Below are 26,062 nucleotides of genomic sequence, written 5' to 3' on the forward strand. Positions count from 1 at the left end.
TATATATATTTTTTTTAGTAGAGACGGGGTTTCACCGTTTTAGTCAGGATGGTCTCCATCTCCTGACCTCGTGATCAGCCCTCCTCGGCCTCCCAAAGTGCTGGGATTACAGGCCTGAGCCACTGCACCCAGCCTGTTTCTGCATATTTCTAAAAGCATACAGACATGTTATTTCTCTCGTCTGCCATAACCCTCTTCCCCTTAAGCTACTGCTCCTTTTCTCTCCTCCTTACAGAAAACTCCTTGTATTTGTTTATACTTCTTGTCTCCAATTTCTTTCCTCACTTTCTCTCTTGAACCCAGGCTGATCGGGTTTCCACCTCTGCCAGGGTCCCCATGTTACCAGTGACCTTTCTGTTGCTAAGGCCTAGCCATGGTCTTACTTGGCCCATTGGTGGCATTTGACATAGCTGATCCCTGACATGCCTTCTTCACTTGGCTTCCAGGACACTCTTGGGATTTCCTTCTATCTGTCTCAATCTTCTTCATTTCTCTGGTCTTTAAATGTAGGATTATGAACTACAGATGACCCCTGACTTACGATGGTTTGACACAATTTTTAGATTTTCTGATGCTACAAAAGCATCACGCAGTCTGTAGAAACTGTACTGTGTGAAAATGAAAAACAGTATGTACAACCATACTGTTTCTTTAGTACAGTATTCAATAAATTACATGAGATCAACACTTTTTTTAATAAAATAGACTTTGTGTTCAGTGATTTTGTCCAACTGTAGGCTAATATAAGTGCTCTGAGCACATTTAAGGCAAGCCAGGCTAAGCACTGATGTTCAGTAGGGTAAGTGCATTAAATGCATTTTTGACTGATGATATTTTCAACTTACAATGGGCTAACAGGGATGTATCCCCATTGTAAGCCAAGGAGCATTTGTATATAGATGTTATTTATGTGTCCCCATTGTGATATAATCTCCATAAAGGCAGGAGTTGTTCACTGCTATTTCCCCAATACCTAGTACAGTGCCTGGCACCTAGAGGGTGCTCAATAAACGTTGAATGGATGCACAAACAACCGGGAATGCATTTGGGAGTAAGTACACACTGATTCTAAGTGTGCCATGTGTTCATGCAGTTCCTAGAAGTTGGTGCAAACTATCAGTATGCTTCCGCATTTGAGTGTATTGCTCTGTGGGGTGATGTGACTTAGTGTGTATTTTTGAAGGTTCCTGAAAGTATGTTTGACTGTGTCGGTGGTACTGTGCCTCCATGGTTCTTTGCGTGTCTCACACGTGAGTACATGCCCGAGCTGGAAAATGATGTGAGTACACGAACATGAATGTGTGGGGCTGTGCCTGGGGCTGTGTAATGGGCCTCTGTGTGGGGATATGTGACATGGCTGGTGGCTCTAAGTATGTGCCTAGGAGTGTTCTGTGTTGGGATGCTGGGTATTGAAGGCCATGCACATGTGACTGAACATGTCTGTGTTTCTGTATGAGAGAGATGTGTCTGGTTACGGCATATGAATGTACATGGGGTACGTGTGTGGGGATGTGTGTGTGCCTCGAGTGGTTGTGTGGGACTGAGTATGCCTGAGTATTTCTGTGGAGAGCAGGGTGTGTAGTATTTCTGTGGAGAGCAGGGTCTGGGGCCGGGTGGGTGGGGTGTGAGTGTGTGGCTCGGAGTGCATGCATGCATTTCTGTATGTATCATCGTGCGGGGCTAGGCCTGTTCTGCAGGAACCCATGTGACCGTTAGCAGACACTGCAGGCAGCTGTGCCGGTGTCTCCCCGCACTGGCCAGGCTCTCCTCCAGAGGGTGGGTGGGCAGGCAGGCTGAGGCTCTGGGGTAAGAGACTGCTCTGGGCCCAGGGAGGTGGTGCAGATCGACCAGTTCCTGAAGGAGACAGCGGCGCGGGAGGCCAGCGCCAAACTGCGGCTGCAGCAGTTCATTGAGGAGCTCCTTGAGCGGGCTGACCGTGCCGAGCGACAGCTGCAGGTCATCAGCAGCAGCTGTGGCAGCACGCCCAGTGCCAGCCTGGGCCGTGGAGGTGGGGGCGGTGGTGCTGGCCCCAATGCCCGGGGCCCAGGCAGAATGGTGAGTGCCCACCTGCTTTCTCTCCTCTACCTGCACACCTGGTCCCCCACAACCTCACCTTTCACGTGGCTGGATATCTCCCCATGATGCCCCATTCGCCCCTTCTTTGGCTTTTCCCCCATGAGCAGATGCCAGGAATGGGGAGACCCACTGATTGAGCAGGAGTGCCAGTGCCAGCCCCCGAGGCTGTAGTGAGATATGATTCAGTGACTCCAGCCCTCAGGGGCTACCTCTGCCCATCCCTGCAAATGAGAGTCCAGGAGCCACAAGCTGGGGTCCAGGGTGTTGGGTGGGTGTGGGGAGGGGCTGGTGAGCCTGCCTCTCTGGGCTGTCTGTCTGTCCATATGTCCATCTTTCCCAACTGTTTTCCCTTCTCTCTCCTCTCCCCCATTTCCTCTCCATCTTTTTCCCTGTTTCCCCTGCTATTCCTGCTCATCCTCTTGCCTCCTCCACCCCTCTCCTTTACCTCCTGCTCTGGGGGCCCACAGCGAGAACACCACGCAGGCCCAGCCGTGCCTAGCACATATGCAGTGTCACGGCATGGCTCCTCTCCCAGCACAGGGTAAGCCTCGGGCCCAGCACACCCCATGCAGCCCACCCTCGCCCTGGAAAGATCCGCTGACCTGTCTGGGGCTTGTGTCATCCTCCTGTCCCTACTTCCCTGGGTCATGTGTGTCTGCCTTTCCAAACCCAGAGGGGGCTTTTGGAAAGCAGCACGGGTGGGTTGCCCTCAGCCGACGGTAGGGGCAGGGTGGGGAGTTTGGGCAGGCCTGGTGCCTCTCACCCCTTACTGTGTGATCCACCCTGCCCCAGGGCCTCCAGCCGTGTGCCAGCCGCATCCCAGAGCTCAGGCTGCTATGACAGTGACAGTCTGGAGCTGCCCAGGCCGGAGGAGGGGGCCCCTGAGGACAGTGGCCCTGGGGGCTTGGGCACCCGGGCCCAGGCTGCCAATGGGGGCTCAGAGCGGTCCCAGCCCCCTCGCAGCTCAGGCCTGCGGCGCCAGGCCATCCAGAACTGGCAGCGCAGACCCCGCCGACACAGCACTGAGGGGGAAGAGGGTGATGTCTCTGACGTTGGCTCCCGAACCACTGAGTCAGAGGCTGAGGGCCCGTTGGATGCGCCCCGCCCCGGGCCTGCTATGGCTGGGCCATTGAGCAGCTGCCGGCTCTCAGGTAGGTCCCGGAAGGGTTGGCAGGGGGACACAGGTCTGAGGCAGTGAATCTCCTGGGCTCCTGCACCCCCCTCCCCTTTCCCCAGACTTGCCCACCCCTCCTACGTAGCGCTCTTCAAGCCTAGGGCAGGAACTCTTGTGACAGGGCAGGGCTGCAGTGGCACAAGTATGCTCAGATTGTCTGATGCACAAGGATGCCACATCCGAGGGACGGGGAGGTCCATTCACGTGGTGGGCTCATCAGCATTGATAGGACAGCAGTTGATTGTTGTCTCCCAACTCTGAAGCCCCTGGTGCAGTGGGGGAGAGGCCTCCCACCATATTCACAGAAGGCCCCACACATATGTGGGTGGGTTGGGAGGTGAGAGGGCTAGGGTCAGGGTTGTAGCTGCACCCCATGTTCTGCGTAGCCCCATGCCCACCTTCTGTTTCCAGAGGCCCAGTTTATACCGCAGCACCCCCCAACCCCTTTCCCTCTCCAAATCTGATGTATTGCCTCATGTAGGGGGTGAGTTTGAATGATATATAACCTTAAAAAGAAAGTTTACACAAGGGCTGCCTTTTTGTAATTTGTAAAACTGGAGATGGGGTACCGCAAAGGACAGAGACGCAGACGCCCCTTTTCCTTCCTTCCTAGGCCCTGGTACCACAGCATGCCCATTGCTCTGCAGCTCCTACCCTGCCCCAGCTCCCCACACACATCCCCACACCAGCCTTGACCCTCCACGCTCACTTTTGAAACCCTTGTATTCTGCAGCCCGCCCTGAGGGAGGCAGTGGACGGGGTCGGCGAGCAGAGAGGGGCAGCCCCTCACGCTCCAATGAGGTCATCAGCCCAGAGATCCTGAAGATGCGAGCTGCCCTCTTCTGCATCTTCACCTACCTGGACACGCGCACACTGCTGCACGCCGCTGAGGTCTGCCGGGACTGGCGCTTCGTGGCCCGCCACCCTGCAGTCTGGACAAGGGTGCTGCTTGAGAATGCCCGCGTCTGCTCCAAGGTGCCTGCCCCTGCCTGCCTTCTGTGCCCTACTGTGAACCCACCTTTCCCCGTGGGTAGAATCTGGCCCTTGAAGGTCTGGTCCTTGCAACCCTTACAACACTGTAGCGCCAAACTGGCTTCCCAGAAATGCCCTCATGCAGCCTCCCATCCGGGGCTGGCCCACCTCCAGCCAACCAAGTGCAGACCCCTTCATCTCCAAATACTCTTCCCCTCCCCCACAGTTCCTGGCAATGCTGGCTCAGTGGTGCACCCAGGCCCACTCTCTGACGCTGCAGAACTTGAAGCCCCGGCAGCGGGGAAAGAAGGAGAGCAAGGAGGAGTATGCCCGGAGCACCCGGTGAGGCCTGCAGTGGGTGGGTGCTGGGTGCTGTTGGGCCACAGACCTGGAATTAAGTAAGGATGTTTCCCAGAGGAGGAGGTGGCCAGCTCTCTGACCTCTTGGTCATCCCCAGGGGCTGCTTGGAAGCTGGGCTGGAGTCCCTGCTGAAGGCAGCTGGGGGGAACCTGCTGATCCTGCGCATCTCCCACTGTCCAAACATCCTCACCGACCGCTCGCTCTGGCTGGCCAGTTGCTACTGCCGTGCCCTGCAGGCTGTCACCTACAGGTGGGTCAACCGACTAGAAGCATGGCCTGTTCCCTCTAGGCCCAGAGTCCCACGGGATCCCTAGGTGCTACATAGCTTCCGCCAGGGTTCTCAAGCAAAGGGATCCAAGAGCTCTATGGCTGAAGGGAAGGAAGCTTTGGCAAGAGCAGAGGCCACCAAGAATGGGCAACTCCAGCTTTGTCTTGTATCTTTTCATTTTCTCTCTCTCTCTCTTTTTTTTTAAATAGAGACGGGGTCTCGCCGTATTGCCCAAGCTGGTCTAGAACTCCTGGGCTCAGGTGATCCCCAACCCCGGCCTTGACCTCCCAAAGTCTCGGGATTACCAGCAGCTTTATCTTTTCACAGGAGTGCCACAGACCCCGTGGGCCATGAGGTCATTTGGGCCCTGGGCGCAGGCTGCAGAGAGATCGTCTCCCTCCAAGTGGCACCCCTTCACCCCTGGTGAGCCCTGGCAGGTTTGGGGGATGGGAGGGGGAACACGGTTGGGCCTGGTCTGGGGCTGAGGACTGAGCAGATCTGAGCCCATTCCACAAGCTATCAGGACAGATTAACACACATTAATCTGTCGATTGAGGCATTAGGAGCAGGGCTTTAAAATCAGACCTGGTTGGCCGGGCACAGTGACTCACACCTGTAATCCCAGTACTTTGAGAGGCCAGGTTGGGCAGATCACCTGAGGTCTGGAGTTCGAGACCAGCCTGACCAACATGGAGAAACCCTGTCTCTACTAAAAATACAAAATTAGCCGAGCGTGGTGGTGCATGCCTGTAATCCCAGCTACTCGAAGGGCTGAGGCAGGAGACTCACTTGAACCCGGGAGGCGGAGGTTGCGGTGAGCTGAGATTGTGCCATTGCACTCCAGCCTGGGCAATAAGAGTGAAACTCTGTCTCAAAAATAAATAAATAAATAAATAAATAAATAAAATCAGACCTGGGGTCATGTCCTGGCTTACTGGCAGTGCCACCTTGGGAATCCCAATCATGTCTTAGTTTCTCAAACTGCAAAGTAAAGGTGGTATTAGGAACTATGGACCTTATTAGGGCTGTTGCTGGCCCAAATGAGATCAGGTACACAAAGCCTGCAGGGTCCACAGTAATTGTTCAGTAAACACCAGCTAAAAACCACCAGCTTTGTTTGACATATGAAAGGTGGTTCAGGGAGGTCAGTATATGAAAGAGCTGGTCGTTGGAGAATCCAGGTTATGAAATCATTTCTCACTCTGCTTGGAGTTCCTCTAACACACCAGGCTCTTTTGCTCCTCTCCACGCGACAGCTCCTCCCAGCCATCCAGTGTGCCTTCTGTAACACCCTGGGTAGAGCGTGTCACTGCTCCCCTGCCTCAATCCCCACTGCATTTTGCCCTGATCCCTCTGTCATCTACTTTGCAATAATTTCTTTTTTTTTTTTTTTCTTTTGTGAGACGGAGTCTCGCTCTGTCACCCAGGCTGGAGTGCAGTGGCCAGATCTCAGCTCACTGCAAGCTCCGCCTCCCGGGTTTACACCGTTCTCCTGCTTCAGCCTCCCAAGTAGCTGGGACTACAGGCATGGGCCACCACGCCCAGCTAATTTTTTTATTTGTAGTAAAGACAGGCTTTCACCATTTTGGCCAGGCTGATCTCGAACTCCTGGCCTCAGGTGATCTGCCCGCCTCGGCCTCCCAAAATGCTGGGATTACAGACATGAGCCACCACACCCACCCCTACTTTGCAATAATTTCTTGATATTTCGATCTCCTCCACTAGGCGGGTGGTTCTCAAGGCAGAATCTAGGAATGTCCATTTCTGTATCCCTGGTACCAAGTGCATAATAGATGCCAGAGAGATGTCTGTTGCCTGGGCAAATGTTGAGGGATGAAGTGTTCAGGGAAATGGCATTTGGTGTAAATGGAAAGGAAAGTTGGGGCAATCAGGAAGGGCCTTGCTAAGGAATTTAGGTTTTTTGCATTTTATCTAGAAAGTATTGGAAGCTGTTGGGGGGATTTTAGATTTTAAGAAAGGGATTAAGATCAGACTGGTAATGTTCTATGCCCCTCACCACTTTCCTGCCACCAAAGAGACTGTCCACTCTTTGAGGGCAGGGACCATGTCTATGTTGTCAGCAATGCACCCCAGGGCCTAGCTCAGTTGTTGTTGACTTGATAACCACTTGCTGAATGGCGGAGTGAGTGGATGTAGGAATGAGGCGTTCCCTGTCTACAGTGTGGAGGATGAGATGGCAGGGAGACTAGTGTTAACCCAGAGAATGCCAATGGTGGTCTGAACTATGAGTTCAATAGTAGTTAAGGCCGGGCATGGTGGCTCACACCTGTAATCCCAGCACTTTGGGAGGCCAAGGCAGTGGATCACTTGAGGCCAGGAGTTTGAGACCAGCCTGGCCAACATGGTGAAACCCCGTCTCTACTAAAAGTACAAGAAAATGAGCCAGGCATGGTGGTGCATTCCTGTAGTCCCAGTTACTTGGGAAGCTGAGGCAGGAGAATCGCTTGAACTCAGGAGGCAGAGGTTGCAGTGAGCCGAAAATTCCACCACTGCACTCCAGCCTGGGTGGTAGAATGAGCCCTGTCTCAAAAAAAAAAAAAAACAGAGTGCTTGGGAATCAGAAGCTGCAGGACTTGGTGGATGAGATGAGGGCAGAGGAGTCAGGGATGATCCCGGTTTTCTGACTTGACCAGCTGGGTTGTTGGAGGAACGCTTGCCTGAATCAGGGAGGGGTCCCACAGGAGGAGCATGCTGGGGTGTCAGGCATCCAAAGACTTCCCTGACGGCTCCCCCTTCCCATTCTCCAGCCAGCAGCCCACGCGCTTCAGTAACCGCTGCCTGCAGATGATTGGTCGCTGTTGGCCCCACCTGCGGGCCCTGGGGGTCGGGGGTGCCGGCTGTGGGGTGCAGGGCCTGGCATCACTTGGTGAGTCTTTCCTTGGACAGGGTGGTGGGTAGTAAGAAGCAGGCATGGGTGCAGTGCTGCCCCGTGAAATCCCACAGGGGCCTGGGGCTGCAGCCTGGGTGGTGGCGGGTGGCAGAGTGGTGGCCAGGGTGCTGGCTGCAGGGGTGACCTCGGGAGTTTGTCAGCAGGATCCCCCTTCTTCCTCTTCCTAGCGAGAAACTGCATGCGGCTGCAGGTCCTGGAGCTTGACCATGTGTCAGAGATCACCCAGGAGGTGGCGGCAGAGGTCTGCCGGGAAGGCCTGAAGGGATTGGAGATGCTAGTGCTCACAGCGACTCCAGTCACCCCTAAGGCCCTGCTGCACTTCAACAGTGAGCAATGGGGGAATGCGGGGCAGGGTATGACTATCACCTGCCACGGGGCTCTGACAGCAGGTAGCCTAACTATCACTGGGGCAGATGGATCAGGGCCTCCAGCCAAGGGCAGAGGCAGGGGGGCAGGTTAAGAGCACTGGTTCTGGAGCTTGACTGACCTAGGTCCCAGGTCTGGCTCTGCTACTTATTAGCTGAGTGATGTTGGGCAAGTTACTATACCTCTCTGAGTCCTATATTCCCATCTTCTAAGGTGACTTTCTAGGATGGGTGAGAGGATTAAATGAGATATGTGAAAGCTCCCCCCACACCCCACCCCAGGACAGTTCTCAGGGTGAAGACTCCTCTCTCCCTGGACTCCAGATCATACCTCCTTGGCTTCCACACCTTTCTCAAGCCACCCACTCCACTCTCAGTCACTACTCCTGCACTGAGGACCCTCTTTCCAAGACCTTCTTCCCCCTTCAGCCACATGGGACGCCCTGGACTTTATCACCAGAACTAACTGCTCAGCCTCCAGAATCATGACCTCCAGGCCCTTCTCAGCCATCTGATCTTCCTCCACCTCCCCCGACTTCACGCCATATCCAGTTCCTTAAGCCGTCTGTTCCAAGTGTTTGTCCCACCTCCCCCTCCTTTGTGCTTCAGCCTGGATCCACGAGCCTCACCTCAGCCACTCTGTTCCTTGTCATTCATCCCCAAATGCCCAGACCATGGTATAGCTGCCCCCTGTGTCAGGGAAGTTCCTGGAGGCCTTGGACAACTGGCGGCTGCCCACTCACCCTCCCAGAGGCCACTGCAGCCTCTCCTCTCCCTCAGCCCCACCTCCCTCTCCCCGCAACCGGTCGCAAGCCCCCAGGTGGCATGGGTCTGCTCTCCTTTGTCGTGTTTCCAGTGGCTGGCGCCTGATTGTCTGATTTCATTAATTAGTGAGAGGAGAGGAGGCAGCTCCACAGCCCAGGCCAAACATGCCCTTGCCTTGCCCATCTTTTCTCAGGCATCTGCCGGAACCTCAAGTCGATTGTGGTCCAGATTGGGATTGCGGATTATTTCAAAGAGCCCAGCAGCCCTGAGGCCCAAAAGCTGTTTGAGGACATGGTGACAAAACTCCAGGTGAGGGGTCGGCTCTGAGGCTGTCCAAGACCCCAAGTGGCATCCCTAGACTGGGGCTGGTGACCTGGGTGAGTGTGGCAGGAGGGAGAATTAACCCAGGGTTCGGTCCGCAGGCCCTGCGACGGAGGCCCGGCTTCTCTAAGATTCTGCACATCAAGGTGGAAGGCGGCTGCTAACCCGGGTAGGGGGCGGCAGGGCCCCTGCCAGCCCCATATCAGGGCACTCTCTTTGGACCTCAGAGGGACCCTGGTTTGGACTAGACCTTTGGAGGTCGAGTGTTATCCCTGGCTTCTGGAGGGGGACTGACAAATCTCCTGTCCTCTTCCTGGAGCAGCGGAGCAACAGGCCTGACCCAGGGCACTGCTTCCCTAGTACAGGGGCTTGGACAGAAGCTGCCCTCCGACCCCGACCCTACCCCGGCTGGAGCAGCCTCTGGCACAGCCAGTGAGGAGCTGTCACCACCAGCGCCTGGTGTCATCACCTGGAGGATCTGCAATAACCACTCAGTGGCTCCTCAGCTGTTCTGGCCGGCCTCTCCTTCCTGAGGCCCAGCCTCCTGGTCAGGAGCCTCTGGGGCCCCAGGCCAGCAGGGGCTCCACAGGGCAGCTCAGACTTGGCAAGGAGGACTCTTCTCCCCAACCCTGCCCCAGCCTTCTGGGGGCACCCCTTCAGACAGCCTGCCTAGGCTCTGGATCCACATTTTCTGGAGATACCACAGGCAGACCTAGGGGCCTGGGCACGTGGTCAGCCAAAAGCTGGGGGCAGCAGTACAGTGGGGTAGTGGGGGTGGGTTTGGAAAGGAAACAGTCACCCAGAACTTCTCTCCAGGATGAGACCACCCTTCCAAGGTGGGGATTGCCAGGGAGAGGAAACTTATTTATTGCTGTAAGACAAGACCCCTCCTCCCAACCCCACACCCCACCGCATACCAGAGCTAAATTCAAAGCTGAAAGGCGCACGTTTCTATACCTACATTCATTCCTGAGGGACCCTCCAGAGGGTCAAGGTCCCAGCCCCAGGCAGCCCTGTCACAGTGAGAAGTACTTCCTGTCCTCAAAAGAATTTCCTTCTAATCCAGGTGCTTAGGCAGGAACCTGATGGCCTTCGGGTCACCAAGGCTGTCTGGGAGGGAGGCACGGGGCCGCCCTCTGTGCTGAGGCCATGGAGGAAGCCAGGAGGAGGGTGGCTTGCTTTGCTTCCTTGTCTAATTAGCTTGCTTGAAGATGTAGCCTTGGCAGGGAGCCAGACCCATGGGGCCAAGGAAGAGGAAGCGCTTCCTCAACAGACTCACTTCCCCTTCTTCGGTCTCCACGGGCCCCATGGGCTGAGGGCTGCATTGGGGTCTTCTGCCTAGGGGAAGTGCTGGACCTGGGCTGGAGCCACTTGGCTTAGAAGCCACAGGATTCCAGTGGGGCTTTTCACTGGCCTTTACAGTCCCCAAAGGATCAGGTCTCAGAACCAAGGCTCCAAATGCTTGAGGTCTCCCCAGTTCCTCCTCTCAGAACTCCCATAGTGGCTCAGAGGCCGGGGGTCCTGCCAACTTTCATTTGGAAAGTTCTTTCAAACATCTAAACTAGATCTGTCCTAGGGTTTCTTTCTCTCCTAGATAGGATCAGCTCCCAGCCCTAGCCATTAGGCTGCTGGTCCTGGCTGGGGATGGGGTCCCCTCGTTACCCAGTCCTTCCCAGGAGCCCAACTCCCTAACGCAACCTGGCTTGGACATGAAGACCCAGCCCTCGGTTACCTTGTAAAGAGTCCTCCAGAGCTGGGACCCCACAGACGCAGCAGCACACCCAGCTCCCATGGCGTCATCCCTAGCTCTGTCCCAGATCTTGCTATCATTGTTGACTTATCCTCCTGTGGCTTATTCTGTCCCTGCCCTTTGAAAACCTAAAATACCAAGGGTGTCATGCTGGCAACTCCCTGCCCAGTCCTGCACGAAGCCTTGGCTGTGTGTGGCACCCCCTGCCCCTACCCCAGAGCAGCTGGCTCCATTGGCTTCTCCCTGTCCTCAGGGGTCAGGAAAAAGCAGCACGGCTTTCTTTCCTCTCCTCCAGAGGCCTGGAAGGGAGGTGGGGGTCCACTAAGGGCCTGGCTACCTTGGATTTGTTGGTCCTGCCTTGCCAACTGCAGCCTGCAGCTCCTGCTCCCTGTGACCCCAGAACCAGAGGTGCTGCCTTTCCTGTCTCCTGGACAAAGCACAAAGGGATGCCCTGCTTGGCTTCAGTCTGCCCAACTGAGGGATTTTCTCTGTCCCAGGGACCTTCCATCCCTGAATACAAGGCTCTGGGCAACTTCTCTCCGGGTGGTACACACTAGAATGCCTGGCATTAGCCCAGGGAAAGGAGGTTGGGGCATATGGGCAGCGAGCTAGGGGGGAGAAAGGTGGTGCTAAAAACCCAGACGCTAGTTGCAGTTTCACTCATTCATTCATTTGTGCAACAGTACTGAGCACCACCAGCACTGGAGGCAGAGGGGTGAACAAGATACCCTTCTGCCTGGGGGACATCCACTTCCCATGGGTTTGGCTATTTCCAGGAAAGCCCCTCAGTCCTCCACCCTGTTCTGGCTGTGTGTGAAGGATGTGTGTGAGCAGGCCCAATCCTTTGCAGCAGGAATGAGAGGTCAGAGTATCCCACTGCACACGCACCCCCGGGCTGACAGACTTGTGCCCCCCAGCCTTCATGCATGCCTGAGCACTGGCAGCTTTGCAGCCCCTGCCCCACCAGCCCCTTGATGCTCTTCTTTTGTTCTTTCCTTGGGGATGAGCCCTGCTGCTGAGTAGGGAGCTTTTGCTTGCTGGGAGGCTCTATGCATTGATTTATTTGGCAACCATACAGCTAGGGCTGAGGATGGGAACAAGGACAGAGGGCCTGGCTATCCCCAGAAGCACTTCATCCATCTTTACCCACCCAAAGGGATCCCTCCACATCTCATACCCAGTAAGATGCAAGAAAGGAATATCTGAGAGCAAGCAGTCCTGCTCCAGGGGACCCAGGTATGTGTAGAGGCCCAGTGGGGGTGGCCACTTGGTATTTCTACCACCCCCTGCCATCCAGTCTGGCCCCAGTGCCTACCTGGGAGGTTGGTGTACTTGGCTTAAGTACTTCATGCTTTATTTAGGCTGCTTCCCCACAGCACCGACAGGAAATGAAGATGCACTTACATGCATCCCTGCGGGAATAAAGAGTGGGTGGGCTGCCCAGCACCACGGCCTTTCCTCAGCCAGGAGAGACCACCTAAGGATCAAGGCAGCTCCTGTTTTCTTGGTCCTGTGACACTCGAGTCTGAGCCAGCCCCTCAGGAATTGCCTCAAAAGGGGGGAAAAACAAAAACAAAAACAAAAAAAAGGCCTCCTTCCCAAGGTCTGCTACTCCAAGGTTTGGCTCCATCCCTTGCCTTTGGGTCCTGCCTATTACCCTGGTCCTGGTCTCTAATCTTTGGGGCCACAGGTGGGGAGTCACCTGGGCCCCGATCCCTCTAAGGCGCTAAGTTGAAGGAGGCCTTCCCAGAGTGACTATTGGTGCCAAAGTCCCAGTTCCTGTTGGACTTGGGGTAAAAACAGGAGAGAGAGTGAGTGGGTGTATGGCCCAAGTGCCCAGAGAAGTTAACTCGAACCCATGGGACATGTCCCAGCCTGTCAGTCCCTGATGAGTGTAACTTCCTTCCCCTGGGGGCCTGGCCCTTCTCTCTACCCCAGTGGCCATGCTTTCTCACCCAGCCTTGTGCCCAGCCTGCATTTCTGTATATATTGCTGTGTATTGTGTGTATGTATGTATTCCTGGACAAGTGTGTTCATCTGCAGCCCTTGCCTGAGGATAAGGTTTAGGATTGGGTAAAGATCAGAATACCAGGGCCAGCTAAGGCAACGACTCCCTCCCCAACCCCTTGGGACCTCAGGCAGTCCCAAGGCTGCCCTGACAATCAGGCAGGCTCCCCACCATGAGACTAAGCCTCTCTGCCACTGCCAGCATGGCCCAAGGAAGGCTTGGCCTTGGGCTTGCCAGCCTCAGCTCTGCCCTGGCAAGGGTCTTGTATCCAGGGCAGAGGCCTGAGGTGACCCAGGCTTGCCTCGTGGCTGATGCCAGCAGGCTTGGTTCTAGTGGGCACCACTGGTGGGCGACCTGCATAACTGGCCCTTAGGCCCTGCCTTCCTGCACAGCTAGGCTATAAGGGGCCTGAGCGTGAGAGGGTAGCTTCCCCAGCCCCAAGCACAGGCAGAGGGGTGGAAAGCAATTTTTGGTTTTATTTTTGTTTCTGAAGTGGTGCCTGTACCTCCAGCCCCCAGGGGGCCTTTCCTGGCCACACTTCTCTGCCCCACCCAGGCATCGCCATCCCAGCACTTTGCTCCATGTCACCCATAAGATGCCCTTTGCTGAATGTACCTGAGTGTATGTATTTAAAAGGACTCACATGGGCATCAGAGAATTTATGGCTCTGTATCCAATAAAAAAGATGGTGAAACTGGTATATCTGCCTGAGAGAAGTAAATGGTATTGTGGCCACACTTGTCATCTGTGTTATCATGGTCTTTCTGCAGCTCAAGTGTACAGAGGCAGGTAACCCAGTGGAATGAAGTATTAGCAAGACTTGCCAGCGGGCACAGTTGTTCACACCTGTAATCCTAGCACTTTGGGAGACTGAGGCGGGAGAATTGCTTGAGCCCAGGAACTCGAGACTAGTCTGCGCAACATCGTGAAACCCTGTCTCTACAAAAAAAAATTGAAAAATTAGCTGGGCATGTGCCTGCAGTGCTAGCTACTTGGGAGGCTGAGGTGGGAGGATATCGAGCCAGGGAGGTGGAGGTTACAGTGAGCTGAGATCATGCCACTGCACACTCCAGCTTAGGTAACCGAGTGAGGCCCTGTCTCAGAAACAAAAACTTGCCTCAGGACTGCAGAAAAGCCACCTAGGGTTACTGTCCTGCCACTGCTCAACCCTGCTTTCAGTGTGTGCATCCAGAGGAAACGCCTTGAGATACATCATTTCTGACTCTCAGCTGGGAGACTATCTTCAAGGGCAAATTCAGCACCAGTACAACGGGGCAGCAGGCACTGCCCATACCCTCCCTGGATTGGCTGCCTCCTTAGGAGGCTCTGGGCAGCCAACCAGGCTTTGACTGTGGGAGATCAGGTTGCCATCATGGTCTGGCCTCGACTTCCTCATCCAAAATGCCCTTGTGCCCCTGACTTGATTCCTAGGGTCTTGAAATATTTAAAATCAGAAAAAAGAGTAAGTATTTTAGGCTTAAATTGTGTCTCTGACATCAAGTAAAATGAACATTTAAGTCTCACCACTCTTTGAGACAGCTACTCTTACCCTGTCATATAGGTAGAATAGCAGAGGCTCAGAAAAATTAGTCTACCCAAAGACCATCAAATTAGGAGGAATGCCAGATTCTAAAGCCTGGACCTGCCCACCACCCTCTGTGCTTTTGAGTCCATCTAACCAGGAGTGACTGGGTTCAGAGAATTTTTTTTTAAAATCCCTTTCCAGTTTTAGCTAGCAAGTCTCAATGGCTGACAATGACATCATCATTTACCTCCAGCTTTAACGACCAACTACAGAAGGGTGCAGGCCAGCTATCAGGACCAGTGTAAATGAGGAGGATGTTAAGACGCTGCTGGATTTCCAGCTCATCTGTGCCAGCCATTCCAAACTCCCATTGGTCACAAGAGAGCAAAATGACCAAGATCACTGGGGGCTAAGCTGAAAAGACCAGGGGAGTGCTTTCAGTCATCTCCTTAGTAGACTTCCAAGGGATCACTAGAGTTTAGAGAGCATGAGACACTCCCTAAAACACCCTTCTCACAGTCTTGAGTAAGAGGGAACAAAAGACTAAACCAAAAGAATATGGAGATAGAAGGGGCAGACAAGGTAATGTAACCCATTCACTCAAACCAGAGAAACCCTGGGAGCAGTGCCTGGCTAGGCCAGGGATAAATAAGATGATGATGCCAGAAGAAAGCAACTGCGTGTTGTCCAGCCACTTCTGGAACGAAGAATGCAAACATAGTGAAACTTCCAGACAGGGGCCACTCTAGTGGAGCTGACCCCAGAATGCTCTTGTCTCCCTGTTGGACAAGTGCATGTAAAGCTAAAATTCTGAGCTACAGCCAGACATTGATGAGTACTGTGCCAAAATAATTTACAAAGTTATCCGAAGTCTTACATTTTATTTAAATAGCCTCCAGTGAGAAGAAAGTGGGCCAATTACTACCGCTTCCTTGTAAAATGAAGTAACCAAGCCAAGGAGAGTAGGTGCACCCAGCAGCCAGCCAGTCATGTGACAGGTGGGGTGCCTCTCAGTGCGGGCGGCCACGACCACGGCCCCGGCCTGCTGCTGGGGGAGCATCCACAGTTGAGCGGGGGTTCTTGATGGTTTCATCTACAGACACGATCAGGCACGCAGCCTCAGAGGCTGCTGTCAACGCATTGATCCGCACCATAGCTGGCTCCCACACGAAGGCCTCAAAGTTGTCAGCAATGTCCTCGTTGTTGATGTCTACCCCATACCACGTGCCCCCCTGAAAGAGTAGGAAAAGAAAGGAGGTAATATGAAACTGCTTTCAACTTTCCTCTTGTAAACTGGTACTCCAAAAGACACTGCTAGGAACCCACAGACTCTCTGAACTTGGTGGCATTTTGCTGAAGAATACTGCATCTTCCTATGGCAGCATGTCAGGAACCTGGAAACACCCCTACTTCCGCCAACTCCTCCCTTTAACCCTGGACATACCACACAAGACCTCTGGGATCTTCTCCCAGGCAAGCTGTTGTGTTTCGGGGTAGCCCCATCCTCAGGTCACCTGAGGACTATATATCTATCAAACAATGAGTTCTCAAGATAAACAAGAATGACAAAAATACTATTCAATCTCTCATCTCATTGCTTCAAATAGCCCAGTTTTACAGATGAGGCAAGTGAGACACAGAGATAAAGTCACTTTAAGCAAAAGTCCTAATACAAGCCAGAAGCAGGGTCATTCACTGGGTGCTGAGCACTTAACAAACCTACATCTATTTAACAAACGGAGAAATTAAACTCTCAGAGAGGTTGAACTAACCAACCCAGGGTCACACTTGGAGGGCTCTGGAGAGCTTCACCACACTGATAAGCCCACTCCATGTGGTCAGCGTGTGCTTCCAGGAAGGTGGATGCAAAGTTCCTCCTGTGGTACCATGAGGAGCATCATACTCTTTTTTTTTTTTTGAGACAGAGTCTCGCACTATCACCCGGGCTGGAGTGCAGTGGCATGATCTCTGCTCACTGCAACCTCTGCCTGCTGGCTTCAAGCGATTCTCCTGCCTCAGCCTCCCAAGTAGCTGGGATTACAGGTGCCCACCACCAAGCCTGGCTAATTTTTTTGTAGAGACAGGGTTTCACTATGTTGGCCAGGCTGGTCTTGAACTCCTGACTTCATGATCCACCCACCTCAGCCTCCCAAAGTGCTGGGATTACAGGCATGAGTCACCACGCCCAGCCACAATCATATTCTTGGTAGAAGCAATGAAGAAACCCTGGATCTCCAGTGCTAGCACCATGGCTTTCCTTCTGCCCTCTGAGGAGGTAGGTGGTCAGGCAGACAGGCTGGGTGGAGTTGCAGCCTATCTCCTGGGCTAAGAGTGCACAGCTTGAGTAAGCACAGTTCACATTCAGAACCCAGCCCACCCGCCCAAACCCGGAACCCTGGGGAGAGAAAGGACCCACCTGGGCATGCCGAGCCCGCAGTTTGTTGAGAATGTTTGTGGCATCAAAGCCAGCATTGTCACACAGCTGGCGTGGGATAATCTCCAAGGCCTTGGCATACGCCCCAATCAACAGCTGCTGTTTTCCTGGAATAGTCCTTGAGTAATCCCGCAGGTACTTGGAGAGCTCCATCTCAATGGCCCCGCCACCAGCCACCACTGAATCATTCTGCAGAGATCAGACCTCACAATGGAAGAAGGCCCCTGGTCCAAACTTCCATGCTGGGCCACTCAGTAGGTCCCTTCAGCCCAGAAAGAGTGGTTCTTCATTCCTTCCTCCATTCCAAGCCCCAAAAGCCCAGACACAGCCCCTGTCTAGAACATCCCAACTTCAACCTGCTGAACCTTATGGTTTCTATTTTCAAGGTCACCTGCAGCTCAAGGACACTGACACAATTACTGGAATATCTGACTACATTAGCTCCACAGTTTGCTAACAAAACCAAGTGTTTCTTCTGCTTGCTCTGTTGCCCAGGCTGGAGTGCTGTGGTGTGATCATATCTCACTGTGGCCACCAACTCCTGGCTCAAGGGATCTTTCCACCTCAGCCTCCCAAGTAGCTGGGACTGACTACAGGCACATACCACCATTCCCGGCTAATTTTTTTTTTTTTTTTAGAGACAGGGTCTCGCTATGTTGCCCAGGCTGGTGTCAAACTCTTGGCCTCAAGCAACCCTCCCACCTCGGCCTTCCGAAGTGCTGGGATTACAGGTGTGAGCTACCACACCTGGCTAAAAGAACAAGTCTTAGCTTTCGAGGCAGGATGACCTATTTTTGAGAAACTGAGGCTCAGTTTCTCTACCATTTGTGGGGCAAATGAGGGCTCACCACACCACCCAGGAAAGGGCAGGTTATATAGAGAAGGAATCACCACACAAATCCAAGGTCTGGTCAGCTAGGGAGATGAGAGGAGGCTGTGCAGGCAGGAGGCCATCAGCCCCGTACCTTGATGGCCCTCCTGACGATCATGATGGCATCATGCAGGGACCGCTCTGTCTCCTCCATAAACTGCTCGGCACCACCACGGAGGATGAAGGTGCATGTCTTGGCCTTGGGACAGCCAGTAAAAAAATTGTACCTATGCCCAGGATTAAATAGTACACACATGAACTCTTGTCTGCCACCGTCCTACTGTATTGCCCTCACTGCCAGCCCTCCCAACACTCAGCAGCTGCTCTTACATTCTTCACTCAGGTTACCCAATCCCAACCTTATAGGCACTTTCTTGGAAAGGTCTACAGCTGTACCACCAGGGCATAAAAGATTGTGGAGTCAAGGCTTTAGATCTTCCTGTAATGCTGTATATTATCTGAGCTCTTTATGGCTCAAAGGTGAGACTCTGTAAAACCTGTATACCACAGCCGAAAGACGGCAGAAGACCAGGTGGGTTTGTGAGCTCGGCCTGGGCCCACGGCTCACCTTTCGCCTCCAATCTGGGTCTCTTCAAACACCTGGCATCGACCCAGCACATCTGCTGACAGAGCATTCACACTGGTCTGGATTGAGCCTCCACACGCCTAGGAAGCAAGGAAGGCAAGATCTAGCAGTGAAGGTTCCCGAGGCCAGGTAGCTTCCTGCCACCTCGTCTCAAAGCCAATTCCCAAGCCTCTGCATTACCCACCCTTTCCCTTGACTTCCAGGTGACCCTTCCCCCTCTCTGAAAGAGCAAAAAACCAAAATAGAACTAAAACACATCAAGGGCAAACAGGAGAAGTTAAAAGGAGATAAGGACCCATTCGATTCAGCTTATACTCCCTCCCCTAAACTAGGGTGGCACTGGGTCCAGCAATTGAATTCAGGAGTACTTTAAACCTAGAAGTATCATTTGTGGGATGCTCAGAAAAGGGAAGAAATCTGGCTAGAAGAATCCATATTTGAGTTTGTCCAGCTAATCACAGCATTACTGCTAGGTTCTCTCACAAACTAGATTTCTGGACTTGTTTTGGTTAGACTAAAGTAGTTTGTGCCACTAGGCACACACACATGGAAATGGAGTGCTTCCTGGAAAAAAAGAGTTAAAAAAAAAACAGGGCTCAATTCACATGCCAACCTGACAGTACACTATCTGTTATACCAGGGGTCAGTGAAAACCCTTCAGGGCCACAAAGGCCAAGAAGCAGCCTGTGAAAATCTGGTTACCATCATTGTCCTCTTCAGATCCTCCTCAGGTACTCGGCCAGCACAGAACATGTCCCTGTCAGCAAAGTACTGGGTGGCCACATCCCCAATGGGGAGTTTGGACAAGACAACTTTGGCTCCAGAATGATGGATCTTCTCTAACTTGTCATAGAGAATGTTCCATTCAGCATCAACAATTGCCTGATAATCCTGGAGAGACCCAGAAAAGGATGAGAATGCTTTGGGGTGAAGGTTGACATATATGGTAAGGTAAAATATACCCATCCGCCCCCACCAAATAAAACATGCCGTTTATCTGGGAATTAAGAGATAAACAGAATAGCCACTCCTCAGTCCAAGCAAACAAAGACCCCATAAGATGACTTACGAATCACCTGAAACTCCCCAACACAAAAACAGAAAGTAACCCCAAGGCTGAGAACCAGAGCTGGTGCTGTCAAGATGTGAGAAATAATTTAACCTGGCTGAGGTCTAGCCTCTTCTGAGGTGCTAGATTCATGGAGTTCCCAATAAGACCCCTTTGGCTGGGCACAGTGGCTCATGCCTGTAATCACAGCACTTTGGGAGGCCAAGGCAGGTGGATCACCTGAGGTCAGGAGTTCAAGACCAGCCTGGCCAACATGGTGAAACCCTGTCTCTACTAAAAATACAAAAAAAATTAGCTGGGCATGGTGGCATATACCTGTAATCCCAGCTACTCAGGAGGCTGAGACAGGGGAATTGCTTGAACCCAGCAGGCAGAGGTTGCAATGAGCCAAGATTGCACCACTGCACTCCAGCCTGGGCAACAGAGTGAGATTCCATCTTGAAGGAAAAAAAAAAGACCCCTTCCCCAAGAACTGCTCAAAGGTGGGTGACACGGCTACCTCCAGAGGTAGCCTGAGTAACATCAACAATGACAGCACACCTGTCTCTGCAGCACTAGGTCTAGTCTAGAAGTGGAGGAACTCACACCTGCACCAACAAGAGGAACTAAAATACTGGGCAGGCTATGCAGCTGGAGAGGCCCTGCCAACCCCTTCCCCAGGACCAGAGCATATTTCAACAGGTCTGCCCTATCCAAATTTCCTCAGGTCAAGGTCACTCAGGGAGAATACAGAGTATGGAAAGAAGGGGGCCTAGTACTTAGATATCAATATTCAGGGGGGCAGGAAGAGAAAGGGGCCCACAACAGCCATGAAGACCCAGGGCTCTGGCTCAGAAAGCTGCCCATTTCTATGCCCCCACCAACTGGTGAACCCACCTACCTCAACTGTGTGGACTCTTATCTCAGCATTGTCTTTCTCAGCTTTCAACTCGAGCTCGACATTCAAAAGGGCAATCTTAGGATTGTGATACTTTTTGGGTTGCATTTCAAACCCAGCGTAAGAGAAAGTCTTCTTGAATGCAACACCAGCTACCAGCTGAGAATCCTGTTTTAAAAAAACAAACAATTTAATGTTTTGGTACTAGCATGAAATAAAATCAAGCTAGTTGTTTGCTGGTTAGTGCTTATCCATTCCTGTGAACCTGAGCTAATGATGTCTTTATTTCACTGTTGTAACACAGCCTTTCTGTTATCATAAAATCGGAGACAAATCCTTTTTTTTTTTTTTTTTTTAAATAACACAACATATTATTTCAGTTATCCCTTTAGCATTAAGGAAAATCATCTGGTTAGCAGAGGCAAAGCATGGTAAAGGCCTACTGGACTGTCCTCTAAGACTGACCTCTGCAGCACTGGCCAATGGAGAATGCTGTACAAACTTCCATAAAGCATGCCAGAAGAGAAGCCAGGTGTTTACAAAGAAGGCAAAAGTCGTGCAATGCTACCCACTTCTATGCCCCAACTCCCAAACCTCAAGTCTCCTCCTGCATACCTCCATGTACCCGTAACTTGCACGGCACCCTCCACCCGCATACCCCCAATAGCATGGATACTACAGCCTTGACGCTTCCTCCCTCCAGAAGATGAAGCCAAAAGGTCATAAGAATCAGAAATCCCCCGTGTAATTTCTAAGCTATCACTGCAGGTCCTCAGACCTCAATCCCTCAAGTTAGGATCTTCTACCACTTGTTCCACAACAGAGCTTCTCTGTGGGTTGGATTTAACAGCAGGGCATAATAGAAAGCACACTGCACTCAGGGCTGACTCAGCACTACCATGAGACTTAGGTTTCAACATCAGATCTTTTCCTTACTAAATGACCGAGTCATTTCCAACACCATAAAAAAGGGTATTCAGTTCGATAACCTTTAGGTTCTCTGCCAGTGCTCATCTACAATTCTAATCTATAATACTGTAACCCATGGGTGAAGAGTATCTGTCCCCAATTCCTACATCATTCAAATCCACAGCTTCCTAAAGGCAGTGATGCCTGAGCTGAATGATGGATAAGCAGATATTAGTTAAACAGAAAAAAGGAAAAAACGAGTGCTCCTAAGAGGTGGGAGGCAGTGTTGTGGAATCAGGGAATGAAAAGCCATTTGAAGTTGCTAGAATTTAAAGAACCAGCCAGTAAGGAAGAGAGAGGAGAAGCAGGCAGGCAGGGGCCAGTTTAGAAGGGTCTTACAGGCTCTGTTAACGCCTGGCTTTGTATAGGGAGTGCAGACATCAGAAGGCTTTACACAGAGGAAGAAAGTAGAAGACTTCACTTTGCAAACAGTAATTAAGTACAATGGATTTAGGGGATCCAAGACTGGAAGAGGGGTGGCAATGGTCCCAGGAAACAGTAAAAGAGACAGACTCAAGATATAATTAGGAATCACGAGGAAAATGGAACAATGGTAATTGACAGGTTGGAGTCAGAAGGGTTTTCAAGGATGATCCCAGATTTCTAGTTTGAATAAACGGTGGTGACACCAACTATGACAGGAAATACAGAAAATGCTATCACAGGACTGGAGGACAAGATAAAGCGTTTAATAGCAGTTAGATATAAGAGCATGAAGCTCAGAGGAGAGGTGAGGACTAAAGATATGGATCAGGAAATTCTCAGTTAACCCTGGTAACAAGTAAATAATCACTACCACTATTTATTGAATTCTGGGTCAGGTTTGTATGTATTTAACAAATGTAGGACAGTCTGGGAAAAACACAAGTGTGGCTTCGAGTCCCTGGCTTTCTTGCCAGGTAAGATTATTAGTACTAATTTCTAGTTTAGTGGATGCCAATCTAATCTCAAGCATTTATGGAAGTAGGAAGGCCAAGAGAAGATGAAAAATTGCTACTAAACGGCCGGGCGCGGTGGCTCAAGCCTGTAATCCCAGCACTTTGGGAGGCCGAGACGGGCGGATCATGAGGTCAGGAGATCGAGACCATCCTGGCTAACACGGTGAAACCCCGTCTCTACTAAAAAATACAAAAAACTAGCCGGGCAACGTGGCGGGCGCCTGTAGTCCCAGCTACTCAGAGGCTGAGGCAGGAGAATGGCATAAACCCGGGAGGTGGAGCTTGCAGTGAGCTGAGAACCGGCCACTGCACTCCAGCCCGGGCGACAGAGCAAGACTCCGTGTCAAAAAAAAAAAAAAAAAAAAAAAAAAAGAAAAATTGCTACTAAAGCAGTGAGTAAAGACAAAGTCAGCAAGCCACGATGAAGACAGGGAAATGGCTCAGATGACTTCCAGGTTCCTCACGGCTTTATTATATACAGAGAATCTCAGCCTAGTGGTCTGACACGTGCCACAATAGGAGGGGAAATGGCAAAGTGGGAATGCAATTTGGGAGGGTAAAATTTAAAGAGAAGGGCCAGGCTATCTTTCAAGCTGGTCCTCCTCTACCCAAATCGCTTCAGTTGAGGTCACTGACGACGAGAAATAAGTACAGGAAGCCAGAGACTGCAAAGGCCAAAAGTAGCATGGAGATACCAAGGATGTTTCCAGACAGACACTGCTGTGTTCAAAAGGAGTTCTGCTGTCCAAGACAGTAGCCACTAGCTACGTGTTGCCATTTAAATTGAAATAAAATTAAGATTCAGTTCCTCAGTTACATTAGTTGCATTTCAGGTGCTCAGTAGCCAAGTGTGGATAGGGCTATCATATTGGACAGTGCAGATACGTAACAGTCCCACTACCCTACAGAAAGCTCTACTGGAGGGTGCTGAGTTAAGAGCTACACATGCTAATATGGATCAGTTTCTAGAGTATGCTGTTAAATGGACAAAAGCAAGCTACAGAACACTATATAAGCAATCTTTTGTCTTTAAAAAACAGTATTTACATACAAGCTCATATATGCACAAAGTAACTCTGCAAGGATACACACAAACTAATAGTGGCGGTATATGGGGCAGGGGTAGTGCATGAAACAATTCTAACTTTAGGCCCCTTCACAGTTTGAAATATGTATCACCTATTCAAGATAAATGAATGAAAGAAGGGCGAGCTTAACGGTATCACTTAGGAGTAAACCACTGAACTGAAAAATCCCTCTCAGATGCATTAATTGGGAGGTCACTGATAATTTATTTGAGCTAGTCCTACTACCCCTCAACCACCCGCTGACACAGAGAACCTGAGATTCTGAAAATCATCCGGTCCAATTTTTCTATTCTGCTGACAAATAATATCCACAGAGGTTACCAAGTTTATCTAGTCACAGCCTCTAATGGCAGTATGGGAAGTACAATATAAGTGTGACTTCCTGCCTAACATGCATTCTCTTTACTCCTGTAATGAGTACCCTTCTGCCACAGGAAGCTGTCTGAAGAGTCAATATGAAAGCAAGAGCTGTCTAGGAAGGCCACAGCAGGCTTACCTCAAGGGCTCCACCCTGTACCTTCTTGATTCCAATCATTTTAAGCTGCAGCAAATCATCGAGCATCATCACTGCATCCACCACCATCTTAGCAAAGAAAGCTTTCTGCTGGGAGATCAGCTTGGAGCTCAGAGCGGTCATGGCACACTTTTCCAGCAGCTTCCTCTGCTCCCTGGGACACAAGGGCAGAATCTGCATCAGGTCTTGAAAACCAAATCCCTCTTATCTATTCTAATACCATGTGGAGGTAGTTCCCTTCCAGTCTCTAAACTCAGCCCTCTCCAACTTCACCTTCTGTATCTTTAGGGCAGATTATCAGTGACAGACGGTGACTGCAGTCAAAGATCTCATATGTGGCAGCTTTTAAACTATAGTCGACAGCTTCTTTTGTGCTCTGTGGCCTGGGACACAGCCAAGGGTCTGGCATGAGCCAAACAGCCCCAGGCACAGAGGGACTGCAGCATGCTTCTGTATCCAATTTGGCCACAGGAAGTCAGTCAAGGTTCTGACAAAGGCCTGACGAGGTGACTCATACCTGTAATCCCAGCACTTTGGGAGGCGGAGTTGGCAGATCACTTGAGCCCAAAAGTTCCAGACCAGCCTGGGCAATATAGCAAGGCTACGTCTCTTAAAAAAAAAAAAAAAAAAAAAGGCCCACTACAGACTTACACTTTATCTGCCTTCTTCACGGTCACAGCAATCTCTTTGATCTTGTTAACCGCCTGCCAAGAACAGAAGTTGAATGAGTTTCTCATGCTAAAGCAAACTGCTGAAATGGATCCCAATCTCTCACTAGTCCCGAGTCTGTTTACTCCCAAATCCTAAGCATTTCTACTTTACAGCTGAAACAACACTTCTAGGTCTTGTAACTGCTCAGAAAAATGTAAAACTCTATAGTTCAGAAAATTCCAAAAGTCAGAAATGCAGAGTAAGTATACAGTTCTGAAGAATCAGGGTGCTTCCAAGATTTTGTTCTGGGTCTGCAGCTAACACACTAAAACAAATGAGTGGAAACAGCTGTGACACGCGATTAAGCCAAACCTCCTGGTTTACTAAAAACACCTATGACAACTTCTACCACTTTATATATTAGTTATATATAAAATATGCATACAAATATATAAACTATCTTTTCCAAAGTACTCCTCATATATTATTTCATTTTAATGTCACTACTCAAATTAGAGATAGCAAAGAGAGAAAGTAAGGCCTAGAAAGATTAAATGACTTGCCCCAGATCACAAATGAAGGTTAGAGGGCAAATAGCTAGGTCTCAATATACATCATGAGTTACTTGATAAAAACTAGTCCTTACTAAAAGACTATGTCTATATCATAGTCTACCAGGCTGACCCTAACCTGAGGCTTAAAAAGATTAATACACCTCATCAAATGGCTACAGAATAGTAGAACCGAGATTACTAGGGAGATGTCAGAAAATGCCCAAAGTACCCTGTTCCCCAGTCCCTCCACACTCCTGGAAAGAAATTCCCCTTCCTAAGAGAAATGTGAAGGTGCCCAGACCCAAGGCAAGGTTGATCAGTACTGCCCATACCAGCTGGGTGGCTGTGCGGAAAGCTCGAATGATGATCTGGGGGTGTAAACCTTCCTCCACATAGGGTTTCACCTGCTTCAGAAACTCTGCAGCCAGCAAGGTCACTGAGGTGGTGCCATCACCCACCTGGAAGATGACAGGAAATACACATTTTCTGATAGTCAGAGAATAAAGCCCTGAAACTCCATTTTTAGGCACACTACCCATTTAAACTGAGTATTCTTTAAATGGATGTCAAGCTTTTTTCTGGAAGCACAGGTTTTTGCAACAAGTAGAAAGAAGGTAATGGTAGTTAGATATCCATCATGTCAAATAGTCCTGGGCTACAAAATTAATTCCCCAGACAGCCCCATTCTCTAAAGAGGGCTGATGTGGACAATCAGATGTTCTCAGGGTATAAAATTACACACATGAATTAAGTGAGAACTTATGTTACGTACAAGGCATTGTGATAAGACAGTCATTGTCACGCGTATTATAATACAGTACTTACAAAAATCATGGTACCAAGAAGCATGAGACAAACATTGTTTAAGAAGCAAAAGGTGGTTGGGGACAGTGGCTCACACCTGTTAATCCCAGCACTTTGGGAGGCCGAGGCAGGCGGATCACCTGAGGTCAGGAGTTCAAGACCAGCCTGGCCAACATGGTGAAACCCCGTCTCTACTAAAAATACAAAAATTA

At 51.0% G+C, this 26,062-nt stretch overlaps 2 protein-coding genes across 8 annotated transcripts in view; one reads left to right on the plus strand and one right to left on the minus strand.

The window, feature by feature from the left end:
* FBXO41 (F-box protein 41) overlaps positions 1-13,678 on the plus strand; it is a 14,680-nt gene extending 1,002 nt beyond the window's left edge. The window contains exons 2-12 of the mRNA XM_011945164.1: positions 1,830-2,055; positions 2,544-2,617; positions 2,869-3,227; positions 3,984-4,225; positions 4,449-4,564; positions 4,680-4,832; positions 5,178-5,273; positions 7,619-7,737; positions 7,929-8,087; positions 9,085-9,200; positions 9,314-13,678. Of these exons, the coding sequence (XP_011800554.1) occupies positions 2,053-2,055; positions 2,544-2,617; positions 2,869-3,227; positions 3,984-4,225; positions 4,449-4,564; positions 4,680-4,832; positions 5,178-5,273; positions 7,619-7,737; positions 7,929-8,087; positions 9,085-9,200; positions 9,314-9,376 (1,500 nt within the window). The 5' untranslated portion in view covers positions 1,830-2,052 and the 3' untranslated portion in view covers positions 9,377-13,678. The remainder of the gene's footprint in view (positions 1-1,829; positions 2,056-2,543; positions 2,618-2,868; positions 3,228-3,983; positions 4,226-4,448; positions 4,565-4,679; positions 4,833-5,177; positions 5,274-7,618; positions 7,738-7,928; positions 8,088-9,084; positions 9,201-9,313) is intronic.
* A 1,684-nt stretch (positions 13,679-15,362) lies between these two features.
* CCT7 (chaperonin containing TCP1, subunit 7 (eta)) overlaps positions 15,363-26,062 on the minus strand; it is a 22,145-nt gene continuing 11,445 nt past the window's right edge. For 4 of the 7 annotated variants that reach the window (XM_011945169.1, XM_011945165.1, XM_011945168.1 and 1 more), the window contains 9 exons: positions 25,379-25,504; positions 24,493-24,545; positions 23,824-23,995; positions 20,336-20,500; positions 19,089-19,277; positions 18,369-18,466; positions 17,895-18,027; positions 16,912-17,118; positions 15,363-15,727 (listed from right to left, as the gene is read on the minus strand). In XM_011945169.1, the coding sequence (XP_011800559.1) occupies positions 15,506-15,727; positions 16,912-17,118; positions 17,895-18,027; positions 18,369-18,466; positions 19,089-19,277; positions 20,336-20,500; positions 23,824-23,995; positions 24,493-24,545; positions 25,379-25,504 (1,365 nt within the window). In that variant the 3' untranslated portion in view covers positions 15,363-15,505. The remainder of the gene's footprint in view (positions 15,728-16,911; positions 17,119-17,894; positions 18,028-18,368; positions 18,467-19,088; positions 19,278-20,335; positions 20,501-23,823; positions 23,996-24,492; positions 24,546-25,378; positions 25,505-26,062) is intronic. The other 3 variants (XM_011945170.1, XM_011945171.1, XM_011945172.1) reach the window with 3 other exon arrangements.

The sequence above is a fragment of the Colobus angolensis genome, unplaced genomic scaffold (assembly GCF_000951035.1).
Source record: "Colobus angolensis palliatus isolate OR3802 unplaced genomic scaffold, Cang.pa_1.0 Scaffold24, whole genome shotgun sequence".
Taxonomy (NCBI): domain Eukaryota; kingdom Metazoa; phylum Chordata; class Mammalia; order Primates; family Cercopithecidae; genus Colobus; species Colobus angolensis.